The sequence below is a fragment of the Phragmites australis genome, chromosome 9 (assembly GCF_958298935.1).
Source record: "Phragmites australis chromosome 9, lpPhrAust1.1, whole genome shotgun sequence".
In the NCBI taxonomy this organism is placed as follows: Eukaryota; Viridiplantae; Streptophyta; class Magnoliopsida; order Poales; family Poaceae; genus Phragmites; species Phragmites australis.
In genome coordinates this window covers 600845-614495 of record NC_084929.1, presented here as the reverse complement: position 1 = coordinate 614495, position 13651 = coordinate 600845, and the positions used below count along the sequence as shown (strand labels likewise).

The 13651-nt window shown below is 41.5% G+C and overlaps 1 protein-coding gene across 2 annotated transcripts; it reads left to right on the top strand.

Annotated features, from left to right (window-relative positions):
• Positions 1-3050: 3050 nt before the first annotated feature.
• LOC133928261 (PH, RCC1 and FYVE domains-containing protein 1-like) lies at positions 3051-9274 on the top strand. 2 transcript variants are annotated; one of them, XM_062374516.1, is made up of 5 exons: positions 3051-3438; positions 5223-7303; positions 7383-7529; positions 7888-8426; positions 8873-9274. In XM_062374516.1, exons 2-5 carry the CDS (start codon positions 5375-5377, stop codon positions 9000-9002), a joined length of 2745 nt encoding a protein of 914 aa, XP_062230500.1. In that variant the 5' UTR covers positions 3051-3438; positions 5223-5374; the 3' UTR covers positions 9003-9274. The 2 variants fall into 2 exon arrangements, with proteins under 2 accessions (XP_062230500.1, XP_062230499.1); XM_062374515.1 differs by having other exon boundaries at positions 7882-8426.
• The last annotated feature ends 4377 nt before the right edge of the window (positions 9275-13651 follow it).

The window sequence follows — 13651 nt, the reverse complement described above, 5'->3', positions numbered from 1 at the left end:
GCGATCCGGATAGGGGATTTTATGTAATCTAGATCTCTTTGTAGTAATCGATCTTTTGTAGTTAGCAACTGCACTGACAGCACCAATGAAGAATACTGTGATAGTGTAATGGTGATATGCTAAAATGTAGTAATCATGTACTGATATTCTTTTGTGTACAATAAAAAGATCAGTTCATAAATTAAATTCTATTGTGTTTAAATACCCTTCCTATGTAAACAAGCATATGCAAGCCTCATATCACTTCCAAACATTATTGTGTTTAAATTATCTTCTTTTTTACAGTTAAGTCTTATGTTTAAATTTCTAATTGAATGCATGATTTAAATTCGTTCTCGTATTCAAATTATCTTGTGTTTAAAAATTTGACGCCAAGTGCATATATTACTAACAGGTTAAAATGAATACCCAAATGCATATATTACTAACACGAATGTATCATGGAACCTTGACATGAAACACAAGCTAGCTTAATTCGTAAGGAGGTTGGGTTAGTGGCATGAGGTTGTGAGTTGGAATCCCGGGTAACGCACTAATGAAAATGGTGAGGAAATCATCATTTTTTTTTCTTTTTTCAGTTAGTTTTACTATTTTTATCTTTTTTTTTCTAGAACCAAGTATAGTAGGCGGTTCAATTTTTTTTTTTATCTCTGACATATTCAGCTTAGACGTCTCACGTGGCTTTTTACCTGATATAACCACCATTATCACTAATGCAATTACTATGATAGCTCAAAAACCATCTGAGACGAGGGTTTCGAACTATCTCAGATGACACTATATGGGTATAAATTAGGTCATTTTCCTAACGAAATGCATCGGTCAACAAAACCAAAGCTATTTACCCTAGGTATGCATTGCTAGGTGTCATCAAATACTTGTCACGTGAGAACTCACGTTCAGCATGATGCCCACAAGCGTTCGAGTTCGCTCGGCGCTGGTGTCTCACAGGGATGTTCAGCCTCGAATAAAAATCCCAAGCCTAGTACGCGTGGAGCCACAAGGGGAAAGGGACGTGTTCATCACCTACGGTTGTTCTGATGATCTCTCTAAGTACACGATCTTCTCTAGCTATGTGTAGTTATAGTTCTAGAGTGTACGTGTGGTGTAGTGTGCGGTGTGCATTGGATTGAGCGCACATGAAATACTGCAGCTGCCCAGTTATGAGGCGTCAAAAAAAAACTTGTCACGTCTCATGTGAACTCCAACAGCCCCTATTCAATGTTGTGTTGAGCGACCAGATAAGCTGGGTGTAGTGTTCCATGTTTCATCCAAATCTTGTGTTCTAATTTAATGCGTCCATTGATGTTTCTTGCAGGACTGTAGTACTAGTACTAAATCATAATTGATCAGGCATCATTGCACTAATTGTGATTGCAAAGCATAGTACGACCTCGCTATCATATCATACCCTACAAATTAATGTGTCGATGTGCACTCAATATATCGGCTAACTTCATTTAGAAATGTAGCAAAATAATGACCAATTTTGTGATATTACAACATGTAGGAGAGCAGTTGTTCACTGGGCAACACAAAACGAGCACTCTAGTAGGATTTTCAAGGAAAATAGATGGATAGAAAAGAAATCAAATTATGATGCATATGTATAGCGTAAAACTAAAGGGCGAAAAGGGAAAATGATGTTACTTTGAATTCTTGCAGTCTAAGGCAATCCTCGCAAACATTCGGTTTCTTTTACAAGGAGGCAAATGTGCTGCATCCATACAATGAATCAATGGTTCATTACTGGCTCCATCCGAGAATATCGACAAGTTTTTTTTGAAAGCAACTCTTTCAGACGATCTGCTGTGGTGTACTAGGCAAATTTGCTTCTACACCAAGTTTGAGGAGTGGTAGTTAGGAGCATTATACGCTCAAGTTGGTGAAAGTTTATTGTGGTTTCGCTCTGCACTTCAAACCCCTGTTCTTCAATCTGATCTTCTCAAAAGCAACACCTTATCAGTTTATTAATTAACTAACTATTAATCCTCCTATATTTCAACAAAAATGACCCAATCACCAGCTCATGCTAGTGGTACATGTGAACACAGTTTTTTATTCCTTTCTGCACAGATATATCTGTCAAATGATAGTAAATAGTTTCTTCAGAAACAAAAGAAATATATATATATATATATATATATATATCTGTATGTCAGAGTAAGAAAATAACAAAATCATTCATTTATATCTAAACAGTACTAATCAAACCCATAATCTAGTGTCATCAGAGAATTAAAATTACATTACAGGAGCAAGTCGATCATACCAACTAAAAATAGTTTTTATTCCCTAGACTTTGACCAGCCAGCCAAGGCTCAAGACCAGCAGGAGTACTTAGTATTTCTGAAGCAAATACAGTTAATTATCTTAGATCATCTTCAGTAGATACTTAAAAATTTATCTCTTATAATACTATTACAGTATCATTTAATATTATTACCACATTTCTTATTTTTTTCATCTCCAGTAACTACTTTATTTCCGACCTTCTATTACTCACCTCATCTCTTCAAACTTACAGTCATACACTATGAACAATATTACAGATCCTCAAAATAGTCTGCAAATTTGCCGTTCTCCGTCTACTATAATATCACGGTCGCAAAATTATAGTACTGAAAATGGGATCCACCGAAGAGCGATATAGCTCCCGGCGGCCGGTAAACCGTGCAGTATAGGGATGTGGCAGCATTTTGCATGCTGCTGGAGCTACCCTTAAACCGACTCCAACCATGCCTTAAAGCACTGTGCTGGTATCCCTGTAGCATATTTGCCGATCGGGTAGCCAGGCTTAAGTGAAGTCTCTTTTTTCTGCTATTACAGTGATGGAGGGGGAGATCTACTTAAATTTGAGTTACTATTTCTCTTCTCCTTATCACTGTTTATATAGATTGGTAAGTGGGTTTACTATATAGAAGAGAAAATTAATAAAAAATAGTAAATAAGTAGATGCTATGAGATGTTCTGATAGTATTATAACTGAAGATACCCTGAAAACCAGCACAGTGAAGAGTCCAAAGCAAGAGCACAAGACGGGCATGGCCATGGCCACGTGGGGGGGGGGGGGGACATGAGTAGTATACAACCGCCGGGTGAGCCGGACTGCCGGAGTGCCCAAAAAGAGAGAAAGCGCAGAGGGAGTAATGGAGGAGGTGTAGACAGACAAAGAGCTCAGGGGCAAAGAACAAGCAGAGGGGAGCCCACCCCTCGTGATCAACAGCCAAGAAGCCGAGAAAGCGGGATAGGAAAGACGGAGGTTTGTGGCGCATTGACTCCAGCCTCCGGCATACCCAGCCGGAGACCTTTCGGCTTCCGGCAGAGTTCCGGCTGGGTGGACCTTGGAGAGAGCGCAGTAGGAGGAGATGGGGAGGTTTCTTGGGCGCATGGAGAGTTGATGCTTCGTCCCCCCCCCCCCCCACCCCTGGAGCTCTGGTACGCGAATCTTTCGCATTCCTGCGCAAATTTTGATTCTTTCTGCGGTTGGAGGTTTGCCCTGGTCTGTTGGTGCCGGGACGGCTAGAAAGGAGGCTCATTTGCACATTTCTGAGCGAAATCTAGTGTTTCTGTGGTTTTCTTTCCTAATGAAATAAATGACTCTAGATTTTCCCCATTTGTAGTTCCTGTGGTTCTGGTGTTGATGATTCTTGGTAATTAGTAAGCTTGCACCCCCTGATACCGATTTGGTTTTGGAAATGTTCGAGCAAAGTTGCTCGAACGCAATTTGGCCTGCATTTCGTTGCAAGGGTAGTGTACTTAAGCCAGTGCGGGAGAGGCTTTCTCTGTTTATATCATCCTGTTTGTAAGATCATCACCTGGTAGTGTGGATTTACATGTCAATAAACGATGCCAGGAGATGTGCTCACACAGACAAACAATTTAATATTGACATATGAGCTAGTGGGCTACATCCTTGTTTGTGTTAGGCTGCTATTGGTATTCAAATTAAGATTATCTTGGAGAAGAAAAAGGTTATTATGTAGTATTTCAAGTTGCCAGCTGATTAATTTTTGGTTGTCATACAATGTGAATTCACTCTTTTTTTATACATAGAAAAACAAGGAACCTAGTTACCTAATGTTATGATCATAACGGGGATAAACATCCATCAGGAGGATAACGGATGGCGTCGACTGCTAGGGGAGGGATTAGACCATAAATTGGGGAGACCGAATATTGAGGGAGACTTGATTAAGAGCATGTTTGTTTGGGTTTCTGATGGCTTCTGCTTCTCAAAAGCTAGGAGCCCAAATAAACGAGTTTGCTAAAAAGTAGTTTCTGGAGAACCCAAAAGCCTGCTTCTAAGGAAATGAATTAGAAACTGAGAAGCTGGTTGAGAGAAGTTTTTCTAGCTTTGGTGTGCTGAAAAGTTAAGAATGTAAAAGCCAAAAGCTAAAATCTAAAAGCAACTTTTCAGAAAAGCCAAAAGCAGTTTTTCAACTAGAAACCAAAAGCAGAAGCCTAAACAAACAAGCTCTAATTCTTTTTTGCTTGATTCTAATGATGTGCGGCTGCCCCTTTATATAGAGAGGGGAAATTACAATCCTAAACCGACTACAAATCCTAACTTAGCAAACTTATCTCCTAACCGAATCAAATCCGACTCCTACCAACTATATCTCCTAATTATATGGCAAGTCTCGATCTGCTGCTGCTGCCGCCACCCCTTCCTTCCTGTTGCAGCGGCCATACTGCCGGCTCCACATAACACCTAATGCCAGTTAATGTCTGCATACACTATTGTCATAACGGTATAAACTTTAGCAGACATATCCCATTTCTTGGTAAACCCTCCCATCATGGATCTGGACTAGGGTTTCAAATACCAGTTTTACAAAAAATCTCGGACCCCAGGCGGTGACAGTTCCCGGCCACTAACTGTTGGTAACCGGTATATTCATGGGTGGTTTTGATTTGTCCAATTTAAATGCAAATTTGAATTTGACCTGTTCTGGCAGGTTCCCCACCTTGGCCAGTTCCTACCCGGAATATTTGTTTATCAAATTTTCAATTTATATTTAAATGCTTCTGAACCGGGTTTGTTCTCCTGGTATTGCCGGGTAACTGGTTATTTTCTTTCCCAACTAGTAGCATTTGGTACGATAACCTGCAATCTACATGTACCTTTTGCTGCCCTTTTTCTCTAACATAAAGTTTTAGCTGTTCTCCAATTTGCTCTTCTACGGTAATTTTTATGCCTTACTGTTAAATATGTGCAGGTATTTGAGATATCCACTTTATTCTAGCTTATACCTACATCATCAGTTCAGCACTGTTGCTCTACAGTACTCCCGTGGCAGTAGTGATTTTGTGTGTGCATTGGTAGCAATCTCCTAGCTTTAGAGTTACATTGTGATCAGATGTGAAAAATATGCTTACAAAGGGGCCATCTTCAGATGTTCTCAGAGCAAGCGTTTCTAGTGCCCCAAGTACATCTAGCCATGGTTCTGCACAAGACGAATGTGATTCTTTAGGGGATGTGTATGTGTGGGGTGAGGTTGTCTGCGATAATTCTGTACGAACTGGTTCCGATACTGTAATTAGATCAACTGGCAGGACTGATATCCTCCTCCCAAAGCCATTGGAGTCCAGTTTAGTTCTTGATGTGCATCATGTAGATTGTGGGGTCAGGCATGCTGCATTGGTCACGAAAAATGGTGAGGTTTTTACATGGGGTGAAGATTCTGGGGGTCGCCTTGGCCATGGAACACGGGAAGATTCTGTTCACCCTCGTCTGGTCGAGGCTTTGTCAGTTTCCAGTGTAGATTTTATTGCTTGCGGGGAGTTTCATACTTGTGCTGTTACAACAACGGGTGAACTTTATACCTGGGGAGATGGAACTCACAAAGTTGGACTTCTAGGACACGGTACTGATGTAGGACACTGGATACCTAAGAGGATTTCAGGAGCATTGGAAGGTCTTCAAGTTGCTTATGTTTCTTGTGGGACCTGGCATACAGCCTTGATTACATCCATGGGTCAGTTATTTACCTTTGGGGACGGTTCATTTGGTGTATTAGGCCACGGAGATCTAAAGAGCATTTCTTACCCAAGGGAGGTAGAGTCACTATCAGAGTTGAAAACAATTGCAGTGGCATGTGGTGTATGGCACACTGCAGCTATTGTAGAGGTTATTGTCACTCGGTCCAGTTCAAGTGTAAAGCTATCTTCTGGAAAGCTGTTTACATGGGGAGATGGTGACAAGAATCGACTTGGTCATGGTGACAAAGAAACTCGACTTAAGCCAACTTGCGTGGCTACCCTTATTGATTATGATTTTTACAGGGTAGCATGTGGTCACAGTCTTACTGTAGGCTTGACAACTTCTGGACAAGTCTTGAGCATGGGCAATGCTGTTTATGGTCAGCTCGGAAATCCTCATTCAGATGGAAGGTTTCCGAGTTTAGTTGAAGACAAGATTGCGGGTGAACATGTTCTGGAAGTTGCTTGTGGTTCCTACCATGTTGCGGTTTTGACAAGTAGGAGTGAAGTTTATACATGGGGAAAGGGAGCTAATGGAAGATTGGGCCATGGAGATATAGAGGATCGGAAGGTACCTACACTGGTTGAGGCACTGAAAGATAGAGCTGTTAGGTACATAGCCTGTGGTGCAAACTTCACTGCTGCTATATGCCAACATAAATGGGTTTCTGGAGCTGACCAATCACAGTGCTCATCTTGTCGGCAGCCATTTGGGTTTACTCGAAAGAGGCGTAACTGCTACAATTGTGGACTTGTCCATTGCAATGCATGCACCTCGCGGAAGGCTTTGAGAGCATCATTGGCTCCTAATCCTAGGAAACCTTACCGTGTTTGTGATTCATGTTTCTTGAAGTTGGATAATTCCTCAGATCCTAATTCAGCTAACAAGAGGAAAGACACTGTTCCCAACAATTTTGGTGAAAGCAATGGTGACACTAAAATTGCGAAAGCTATTTTGCCTAGTAATATTGATATGATTAGAAGTTTGGATATTAAGGCAGCACGACAAGGGAAGAAAACTGATGGGTTGTCATTTCTCCTAAATCCTCAAGTTAGTTCACTATTGCAGCTGAGTGATATCGCCTTATCTGGTGGAATAGACATGAACAGATTAGCTCCGAGAGCAGTACATACATCAGCAGTTCGATCAGTAGCCACTTCAAGGGCTGTTTCCCCTTTCTCTCGCAAGCCTAGTCCACCACGTTCTACCACACCAGTTCCGACAGGTCATGGTCTTTCTCTCTCAAAAAGTGCTACCGATAACCTCGTGAAAGCAAATGAGCTCTTAAATCAGGAGGTTGAAAGGCTGCATGTGCAGGTGTGTACTCATTATTCAGCAGAATGTTGCTTTTGATGTTTATTATGTAGCAACAACATTGTTAATTTTATTCTTTTAGGTTGATAACCTGAGAAATCGCTGCGAGCTTCAAGAACTTGAGCTGCAAAAGTCAGCTAAGAAAGTGCAAGAGGCCATGACACTGGTTGCAGAAGAATCTGCAAAATCTAAAGCTGCAAAAGAAGTTATAAAATCTTTAACAGCTCAGGTAATCTTCGATGGCTTAGTGGTCTTGGTTTCTGTGATGTTTATCCAGTCAACTAACAAAATACTCAACTTGTAAGGTTTTTCATTGTTTGGAATCACTTTCTAGATACACATTGTCTTTTGGTTGAATTCCGTTATTTCTGGGGAAAACACTGTCAAATGTGTGATTTTCTGTTGTTTCTGTGTACTGTCACTATCATCTTTGCTTATTTCCTACATAGTATCTTGTAAAATATTAATTTGACTCATTTGTACATTTAAGAAAACTGAAGACATGAGTAGGCATCTTTGTTTCATTAGAAACTGATCGTTAAAATCCTTATCGTTGTGTACATTTTTCTCTACTTATCTAGCTGAAGGATATGGCTGAGAGATTGCCACCAGAACACGGCGCCTATAATGTCAATGAGACAAAGCAAGTACATGTTCTGAATGGCATCGAGTCACATGTTGCCAGCTACTCTAGCATGAATGGAATTCACCAGTCACGGAACGAGTTGCTCAATGCTTCAATTGCACATAGTCCAAACTCGGGACGATCATCGCATTCCAATGGAATCGCAGGCCAACATAAATTATTGGGTAATGTCAGTGAAAATAGTGATTGCAGCACTCACAGCTTAAGAATTACCAGTCCTCACGAATCAGAGGTTCCTAATCGAAGAGCGCGCAGCAGCAGTGATGAGATGCTGACAGCAAGCAGTAGAGTGGATGATAATGTGAGCATAGATGCTAGGTCCCTTCAAAATGGTGAGGATGGCTACAAGCCTCGAGGCACAATATCATTACCCAGCAACCAAGTTCAGACCGAGTGGATCGAACAGTACGAACCTGGTGTATACATAACACTCTCAACCCTCCGTGATGGGACTCGGGACCTAAAGAGGGTTCGCTTCAGGTGAATTAAGCACTGTTTTATCTCTGTTTGCGTAACTACTTCCTTGTTTAGTTTAATTGTTCACATACAGCCTGCAAAACATTGATGTTTGCAATGGTAGTTGCTTTATCATTAATAGGTACCCTTCACATCAATTTACCTTTCCAGACATTATACAGTAACTGGGCACAGTAGCACATGCAGACAAAGAGAAATTAGTTTGTTTAGTGTCTTTACATAGTCAAGAGCACAAATTTTCTACACAAGACATTCTTAGAAAAATGAAGGCTGCATTATTCTCTGTTTCTTCAGCAAGCAAATCAGCACTTCAGCCATAACGTGTAGCAGAGTGTAGGAATGTATGTAGCTACTCTTTGTGCTGCTATATTGACTGACAAGCCAGTATTTCTCAGCAACATTTAATTTAAATTAAATTCTTGCCTCTTCCAAACTTATCCTTTTTGTAGTCGAAGACGGTTTGGTGAGCATCAGGCTGAAAATTGGTGGAATGAGAACCGTGAGAAAGTGTACGAGAGATACAACGTGAAGAGCTCTGAACGTGTGTCATCAGCAGCCTCAACCCGGTCTGCGTATTGACTTGAGTATTTTATTCGATGCTATAATACTCCATAGAATGATAGTCAACTTTTGTTTTGCATATTGGATCACCAAAGACCATGCGATCAGCCTGTTTTGTGTAATGTACATAGAAGTTGAAACAAGTAATATTAGGGAAAGAGAAAGAGGAGCTTTGTAGGCAATGTAGGTTCGGTTCTTTTATCACTGTACCGATTTTCCTCTCCTTTTCACGCATACGCTTGCGCGTATTTCACTGACATTCCTATGATAATGTTGTGCCAGAACTGTTATGTTTTTTGTGCCAGAGCAACTCCAAAGTCAGTTTGGATTTAGCTATTGCAGTTTTGTATGGTAATCATTATTCCTTTCCATGTAATAACACAGCATAGAGATGTATGCTACAACAAAGCACTAATTTACTGAAGTTCCATAAAAATGTGGGCTCTGCCATGTCTTTGCTTTCCACGATTGAAATCCAAAATAAATCACAGCTGCATGGCCTTACAATACACAGTTACCGGAGCGTGAACTGTTAGGCCTGCAATTATTTTTGGGATGATGGGAGATTCGTGATTTCATCTTGTGTATATTTCAACGCAAGTGGAGAAGCCACCAGAGGAATGGAGAGGAGGAGGAGGATGGCATACTGACGAAGTGAGTGGCCTGACTGGAGTAACTGAAGTATGACTACGGGGAAAAGACCAGCCTCCCACGCAGTTATATGACTCCCGATGGGTATATGCAAATGACGTATGCATTTACGTGACGTTTCATCTTCCAAAAAATGGCAGATGGTACCTGACAAAAGCTGACCAAAATATATTGACATGGTGCAGATGTTTACCTCTGCATAGCTGCACGCATTGTCTCCTACGGGGCAGATGTCTTTCTTCCTCAACTGCCTGGTATGCTCCATCATAGATGTTGTCTGCGTTATGTTTCTAGACTTCAGTTTATGTCAGGCCCAATGTTTGCCGGGTTGTTTTCAGACGGTCTCCTGAGGATTCCTGGGCTTTAAATGTACCCCGAGTTCGACAGATGCTCCTTCATCGCAACCCAGTTGGCTCTTACTTCTTTCATCATTGGAGGGAGTTAGGAATGCCGAACGCAACTCACGACCATCTCTATTCGCCTTCCACGTGTCCTTTCTGAGTCTCTTCTTATTCCTCCTCCGCCACCTTGGTTTGCCCATTGGTCCTCCATTCGACGAGCTCCAAATTCCCGAGCAAACAACTTTCAGTTGGACGAAGAAAATGTGATTGACGAATAAAACGTTTGATTCAATGGCCAGAACTACTGATTCATGACAAAGAACTTGAGGGGGAAAAGCCTTTGATTCGAGGGGATACTGTTGGCACCAACACACAAATTCCTTGGAGCAAATTGCGCGAGGAAGGACAGGGCCAACTTTCCCTTGCGCAAAACAGCAGCACGTGTTGATGCTCAAGTAATAAACAAGGTGCGGCCACACCCTGGCCCTCACGTAGATGAGCTGCGTTTAGCCTAAACGCAGCGTGATGGTTCTGAAAACCGACGCACAGAAAGCAGGCTTTGGCGCACGGCGGCAGGAGACGCGGTAGCATACACCACTTGGTTCTTCATCACCAGTGAGCCCAGCTGTTGTCTCCCGCCTGCTCCTCGGTGTGGGTCGCATGTGGCTCAAGCCCGGCGCCGCCACCAGCCACAGACAAACTAGCCGAGGTGGTCTCCAGGAGGAACAGCTCGCAATTCCAGCATCAAGAACGGGAACTAGAGAAGGGTAAATAAATATTTTATAAATTCTTTATGATTTTCTAGTATTTTTATCTAACGCACTAAAAACACATAAGCGAAAGTAAAAACTCTAGAGAGACAATTCAAAAGAAACATATCCGAGAACACATGATTTTATGGATGAAATATGAACTTTCATTTTATTTGAGACCATTACATGTGTCATCGCCACAAAGAGGTAGCAACATGGCAAAAGAACACTTTGATCTACATATATGATCACCGGTGAAGAAACTCTCTGAGTTTATGATTTAGAGACAATCGAATTCGAGACTCAATTTTGTACTATTGTACGTGAATTTTATACCTCTTGCAATAAGAAAAATGACTTCAAAAAGGTGAAAAATTACAGCTTAACAACAAAAATAAAAATCTCAAAGAAAACTGAGAGACTTGCAACTCAAGCAAGAGAATCAAAAAAAGAAGACTACAAAGAGATGAACACAAGCATATACGAAAATATAAAATTCATTTCTTTCAAAAGAACGCCCTCTTTTAACAGATTACAAAGTAGTGTTCTTCTTAAAAAGCTCCCACCTATTACAAAAGCTAAGCTCTTCTCTCCCCTTTTCCAAAACTCAACCATACACACAAGTGGCTGGCTCCTTGATACTTCTCTCGCAGCTCTACCTCTTTATTTATAGGTCTAGAGAGCTTCCTTAACCCTTAAGAATACTCCTCCCTGGCAATACATTTCTACTTATCATTAGGGTATTTTGGTCTAGATTCTTCTCCGTCCATCGAACAGTCGTGACTTCTTCACAACTTAGCTTCGTCTCGATGCAAGCTTCGTGATGATGTCACGGGGACCTCCAGCCCTTCCACTATTTTGAGGCCAAACCACAAAACCGCCTGCACGCTTCACAAAGCGTGACTCGCCGCTTGCTCACACCTCAATCAAGCGTTCTGATGATGACGTATGTCCTCTGTCTTACGATCTTTATCGCTGGTAAGTCTTTCCCGCTCCCGATACTTCAGGCCGCCTTATCATTTACCTCGGCATCCCTTCCACTTGACATTGTCAACACGCCGTCTCCATCCTTCATTCCATGCTTTGATTGACCTCCACATATACAACTAGGATCACCATTGACTCCACCCGGCCTCTTTGATCGTCCGGCACCAAGCTCCCCGACGTCGACCGCCAAGTTGCATCCATCACATACACATCATGAGACAAGCAAATATGTTTCTCCAAACTCCATCTCAGGTTAGTCCACTATCAAAATCCTTAGTTCATAGTACATTACACAAGAAACGTGAACACCGGATGTTCCAGTGTGTTCACCCTCTGAACACTGGGCTATCTGGTGAGAACAACTCCTCCGTGCGCTGAGAAATTTCCTCTCTGCAAGAATTAGTCCGACATACTCTCCGATGTGAACAAATCTCATCATCGGATCATCTGACGAGCACATCTGCACCAGGCACAAAGTTTGCAACCTCTCTGGAAAAATTAGTCCGGCGTGCACTGCAGCCCATCACCGGACTATTCGGTGTTAACACATTGAATTTCAATTTTGGCGCCCTCTGGAAAAATGCTCTGGTGCTAACATCAGTACATCAACGAACCATCCGATGCGGTCTGTGACTTTTGCTTCTAAGTTGAAAAAGCTCCAGCGTCAAACTCATTTGAACACCAGACTATTCAGTGAGGACAAAAACCCAAGCACCAGACTATCTAGTGAGAACAAATTTCCTGAACTCAGAGACAATCAACTCGAACTTTGTCAATAGCTCATCACATGTAAACCAAGATAATTATCTACTTGATTTATCAATCTCCCTCTTATGAGTCCATTGACAACACTTATTAAGATCAAAGAAAGAGTTGAAGCTCAAAACCAATAGGCAAAAAGAAAAGTAAGAATAAGATCACTTAGCATAAGATGGATTGCAAAAGCCCAAAGCCAAAATGGAACAATCAAAACTCAAGGAACTTGAATTTTCAATTATCTCCCCCTTTATATCATCTCTCCCCCTTGTTAACATTAGATTCATCAGGAGTGCAAAAAAGGCACATAAGAAAGCAAAATTTCCCCCTTTACTCATGCATCTCTCCTCTTTGGCAAGCAAACGTTAAGAAAAACGCACAAGCATGCCATAAATTGGATGCAAATAAAATACAAGCATACAAAGCTTCACATATAGATCACAAAGCACTTGCAAGTAGCATTAGATATGTTAAATTACTATGAAGAGTAAACAGTATAACTCAAATGCGCACAAAGTCTTAAAGTGATCATGTCATAAGCTCTGAAAGTGAAGCAAGTTTTGATCATATCATTCAATTGTCAAAAAGATGCCACCACAAAATTATCAATAGTTTAATGATCAGTACAAAGATTAGGGAAACTAATGCTAAGTCAAGTTCAAACTAGTCAACAGTGTTCAACCTGACGGGCTATGTAAACACACACATATTAATACAAGCCTTAGTTTGACAAGATGAAAAGAACATACTTTACATATTAATTAGCACAAGTTACCTTTAACACTTAATCATTTTACTATCCTTAAGTGAACTTCAGCAACCATAGATTCACTTCTTTGTTAAACTATACGAAGCATCAAGCCACAACATGCCAGATCTTGATGGAGACCGGGAGCAGGCGGATCAGCCCGGAGCCGACAGGGAAGCCAGCCAAGCTGAACTAGCAACATCGGATACCAGATATGCAATGAGTCAAAACAGCGTCGACGACGAGGGGGTCGGTCCAAGTCACCGACCGACAGCGGCACACAGAAGGACTAGATCGATCCGAGGAAACCACGTGCAGGGGCAACAGGCGACGACGACCGAGGCAGGAAGTTGAGCGGTCAGATCCAAAACGAAGCGAAAGGAGTAGAGGACAAATCCAACGAGATGAACAATAGCCGAAAGAAAGAGCGTG

Excerpts from the sequence above, each read along its gene's own strand:
- LOC133928261 (XM_062374515.1), top strand. The coding sequence starts at position 5,375 with ATGCTTACAAAGGGGCCATCTTCAGATGTTCTCAGAGCAAGCGTTTCT. Across the intron at positions 7,304-7,382 it reads TTGAAAGGCTGCATGTGCAG|GTTGATAACCTGAGAAATCG; the intron begins GTGTGTACTCAT and ends TTATTCTTTTAG. Across the intron at positions 8,427-8,872 it reads CTAAAGAGGGTTCGCTTCAG|TCGAAGACGGTTTGGTGAGC; the intron begins GTGAATTAAGCA and ends TCCTTTTTGTAG.